Source organism: Gadus chalcogrammus, chromosome 8 (assembly GCF_026213295.1).
Source record: "Gadus chalcogrammus isolate NIFS_2021 chromosome 8, NIFS_Gcha_1.0, whole genome shotgun sequence".
NCBI classification, from domain to species: domain Eukaryota; kingdom Metazoa; phylum Chordata; class Actinopteri; order Gadiformes; family Gadidae; genus Gadus; species Gadus chalcogrammus.
Genome location: NC_079419.1, coordinates 10,327,520 through 10,332,049, shown reverse-complemented (window position 1 = coordinate 10,332,049; position 4,530 = coordinate 10,327,520). Strand labels below are relative to the sequence as shown.

At 52.6% G+C, this 4,530-nt stretch overlaps 1 protein-coding gene across 1 annotated transcript; it reads right to left on the bottom strand.

Moving 5' to 3' along the window:
* Nucleotides 1–543: 543 nt before the first annotated feature.
* LOC130387781 (neuropilin-1a-like) lies at nt 544–3,179 on the bottom strand. The gene is made up of 2 exons (XM_056597044.1): nt 2,457–3,179; nt 544–1,710 (listed from the first exon to the last, which is right to left on the bottom strand). The coding sequence occupies exons 1-2, from the start codon at nt 2,542–2,544 to the stop codon at nt 1,532–1,534; spliced, it is 267 nt and encodes an 88-aa protein (XP_056453019.1). The 5' UTR covers nt 2,545–3,179; the 3' UTR covers nt 544–1,531.
* Between the last annotated feature and the right edge of the window lie 1,351 nt (nt 3,180–4,530).

The following is a 4,530-nucleotide window of genomic DNA, read 5'->3' as shown; positions in this document are numbered from 1 at the left end:
AGAAACAAGTGACACACCTTGAATCACCACATTTTGTAACAAGTCAACATCTGGTGCCAGTACATGGTGTAAAAATTAAACATTGTACCAGTACATGTTCAAATCCTGTCCCAGTATGTTACTGGTAAATCCCTTGCACCAGTACACGTCGTCATAGGTCACCCATTGTACCAGACCAGTTCACCCCAAGACCAAGCCTTGTAATAACAGGTTTTAGAAGGTACAACATTACGTTACAAGCCTAACCTCGTTACAACCTGACCATCACATGTTGCTATGACTCCATCTTTGCACCTACAGATGTTGCTTCAACACTGACGTATCCGATTAAAACTGATATTCAAAGACAACCAATCACCCAGCGTCCTACCCTCCATCCGGGTAGGACAGGAGGGACTCCATCCGCCCACCCCCCCCCACGTGGGACAGGTGAAGCAGCAGCGGGAGGTGTCCCAGCTCCACCACCAGGACAAATCCAGAGACGTAGCTCCCCTAACTAAGCCCACCAACATGCCTCCACCCACTCCCTCACTCTCACTCTCCTGTCTGCATCTGCGTATCGACCACAACACACAGCGTCACGCCCAGAGGGACACACTCCGCCAACCTAACAACGGGATGTTCATTTCCCTGTGAGGTCTGTGGCGGCCCCAGCGACAGGTGTGGCGGAGGTACGGATCGGGGCGTTAACGTAACTCTGTGGCGTGGCCCCGTTCCCCGACGGCTCGCCGTGGAACGGGGGGTTGAATAAGAAAAAAAAGTTGACCCAGACGTCAGGCAGCAGGCCTGGAGAAGCTGAGGGGCTGTCTGGGCAGAGAAACACGACCCAGCGCACGGCTGTGGTGGTCTTGTTGGACCACGAGATGGACCGCCATGCGCTACACACACGCTGTGTATAGAGGCCGTCCTGAACACACAGAGGGCCCCCCCTGGGGGGGTGGCAGACAGAGGGGCGACTGTTGCTGTGTGCGTGTGCGTGTGTGTGTGCGTGTGCGTGCATGTGTGCGTGTGTGCGTGTGTGCGTGTGTGTGTGCCGGTTGCCAGTGGTCTAGATGAGAGTCTAGACAACATATCTCCACTATAAGTTTAATTATACATTTGACCTCAATTACAACTGAACAAAAAATAGATAGATGGAGAGAAAGAGTGAGTGGAAGTGAGAGTCATCGGAACAATCAACCAATACCGAGGCGTTCAATACCGAAACAGCAGATGTGGTCACAGTGACCAACAGGGGGCGTAGTTCTACATCATTGTATCCGGGTAAGATTGGAGCGCGCGCGCGCGCGTGTGTGTGCGTGTGTGTGAATGAAACCGGGGTATTCAAGAGAGAAAGAAACAAACAGAGAAAGACAAAGCCATAAAGATAAAAAGAGACAGGGATAAATAGTACGAGAAGCGATAGAGCGAGACAGACAGACAGACAGACAGACAGACAGACAGACAGACAGACAGACAGACAGACAGACAGACAGACAGACAGACAGACAGACAGACAGACAGACAGAAAGACAGAAAGACAGATAGACCCTTACTTGCATTCTCTGTCCTCCAGGTCAAAGTGCGGGTTGAAGTTGATCAGGATCTTCTGCCCGGGATCGGGCGCCGTGATGTGCCACGCGCACTGTTGGGACGGCGGGTAGGCGGTGGGGTACCCGGGCGACGTCAGGTAGTTCGCGCTGTTGATAATGATGTTGTGTCCACAATTCCCTGCAAAGCAACACACACCCGCACGTTAACCCGACTCCCCAAACCCGGGGCACGGCTCAGGATTCAGGGACCAACACACACCCGCACGTTAACCCGACTCCCCTAACCCAGGACACGGTTCAGGGAACAGTATAGCAACATCTGCGGCTGCCCCTGCAGCTCCGCTTTGTTTCCCTGGACCCGGACCCACTAGGTGGTGGTGCTAATCCTGTCTACCTGAACCAACTGGTCCTCTCTGGACGAGGCTCCCTGTTCTCTCTGCGCTAATCATCTCCCACCCAGCGCTGTTGAACACAACGACTGTTGCTCCAGTCCGTGAACACATGGCGCTAGAGCGCTGAGAACCCGGGCTGGAACCCCGCTCTGTCTGTCGATAGATGACAGACGAGCGGGACGTACTCACGGGGAACCATACATCAGTGTCTGGCTCAAAGGAGAGCCTTAACTACAGAACGGTGCGCAGCACCACCCAACACTACCAGTCCCACCTGCACCAGTCAACACCAACCAGCACCAACAGTCCCACTCGCACCAGTCAACACCACCCAGCACCACCAGGCACCACCCAGCAACCCGAGCACCACCAGCACCACTAAGCCCAGCACAATTCAGCCCAGCAGCCCCGGGGGGGAAGACAGGTGAGCGGCAACAATGATGCAAAATGATGCAAGAAGCTCCCGCTCTCCGGGCGGTGTGACGGCCCACCCCGGGTCCCGCAGACCCCCTCAGACCCCCGCTAGACCTACTTGTGAGGGACGAGACGAGGACGGCTCGGCCGAGGAGGAACAACAGGAATTCACTAAGCCTCCTCCTCCGACCACGGAGCCCCAGCATGGTTCCTCACAGACAGTGGTCCGTTCACACGAAAAGGAGGTGAGCTCCGGAGCCTGCCCGGTGGAGACGCTGGGGAGACGCGGTAGAGCGTTTAAGTCGAGACGCCGGCGCTGGTCACCAGCATCCTTCGTGTCTCACAGCCGGTCCTCCCGTCACTCAGGCGGCGGACAACTTCGTGAGGTCCCCCGAAAAAAAGAAATCCGATAATCCAAACGTCTCCAACAGACGGTAACGGTCGAAAGAAAAATCCTCCTGATCCGGAGAAAGTCAGCGGCTCTGCGCTCAAGAGCGACCACCTTCTGAAGCCCCGTCCCCCGGCGGACAGCGAGCCGGAGTGGACCCAGAGAGGTCGGCTGTTCTACCGGCTGAAGGAACACCGATGACTCAGTCACCTCTGCTCTGGCAGCCGGTGGAACACGATGGGAGAGGTCAGCGATGGAGCGGCGGTCCTGCTCCCGGTGTAGGTCACGTTACCAGTCCAACTCCCCCCGGTTAACCGGTGGTCTCTCGGTGCGACAACCGTCTGCTTGCGCGCGGATGAACGTCAGGGGAAGCCTCTCGCTGCGCTGCTCGAGCGTCAAACTACTAGAAAAAAAAACCGCGGAACCTCCACTGAACGACTGAACTGCACGAGACTCCGGGAGCGACTGACACACAACAACGCGCCGCTCGCGCGCTCCCCGCGCGGAGGGCTGGAACCTCTGCGCGCGCACGCAGACCCGACGGCTTCAATCAGGAGCGAGGAGGAGACCCGTGTTTTAAACAACCTGTCGCTCGATTTAAGGGGAAAACGCGGTTTTTAAAAACAAACATGTCGCTCGTTCAGCGGTAAACCTCGAAGTGAGACCCTCCCTGCTCTGAATCACTTCAGCCTACACTACATCCACGACCACAGCTCAGTAAATCTAATAACACCACCGTGTACCCCCTTTCAGCAAGGCACACAGTAACCCACATTCAAACCAACGGTCGCCCGCCTCAGATATTTCATTGAGGTTATTAAATTAAACCAATTCCAGAACACGCCTGTGTATAGCCCACATTAAATAATCAAATTATTTATTAGTAATTAGTCTATGCTTTATTTAAACCCCATGGTTAAAGATTACAGTAGGCCTACCTCATTGGACCATACATTTGCAGTTCTAACAACAGTCATGAATAGCTTATTCTACACAAAGATGGGTCAACACAACAGTTTTATGGGATCGAAGATAAGTCAGACCATATGGCCTCTTTGCCTTTTCCACCAAAGCCAAGACAGACCGAAGGTTTACCTGGTCAATTAAAACCTGGATTCATGAACCACCTCCAGAACGCAAGCTCGTTGACCTTGTGTCTCTGTATAAACCATGTGCATGCACCTCTCAGTCATACCTAGCCCGAAAAAACATAGCATATGGTCAAAATATTTTTTCGTTAATTGATAGTTGGCAGAGGTAAAAGTCGTCCCGACGGTTTAACTGGTCGCCCTGAGTTATAACTAGTCGCTCAGACGGTTTAACTGATCGTCAGAACTGTTTAACTGGTCGTTCGCCGTTAACCATTAACCGTTCATTAGCTAAGCCTCGTCACGAGGTTTGAGGAGCTGAAAGTAGACCAGATGGGAGCTGATAAAGACCTGCCTGTTGATGGCTTTTACTCCGAGTGTAAAATAAACCGTGAGCCTTTTAAAATCCAACCATTGGGTCTCTCTTCTGAAACAGCTCTTTAACAACCTGTTCACAGCGACATAAAGGTAGGCTACCTCCTCTATCTTGAATGTAATATCTTTATTCAACGAAGTAGGCTGTAACCTGGGTTTAAAAGTGGCGCTAGACCAGTGTCTTAAAGATGAAGAGGACTCTTCTTCATCTCTAATATGTCATGAGAGCACATATATAAAAAAAAGTGAAGGACCCGTATCTGGATGTATTGATTTGCGTGGATGTTGTGTTAGCTAACACACTAAAAAAGAGTTTGACCTCAGGGTCAACGTACAGTAAG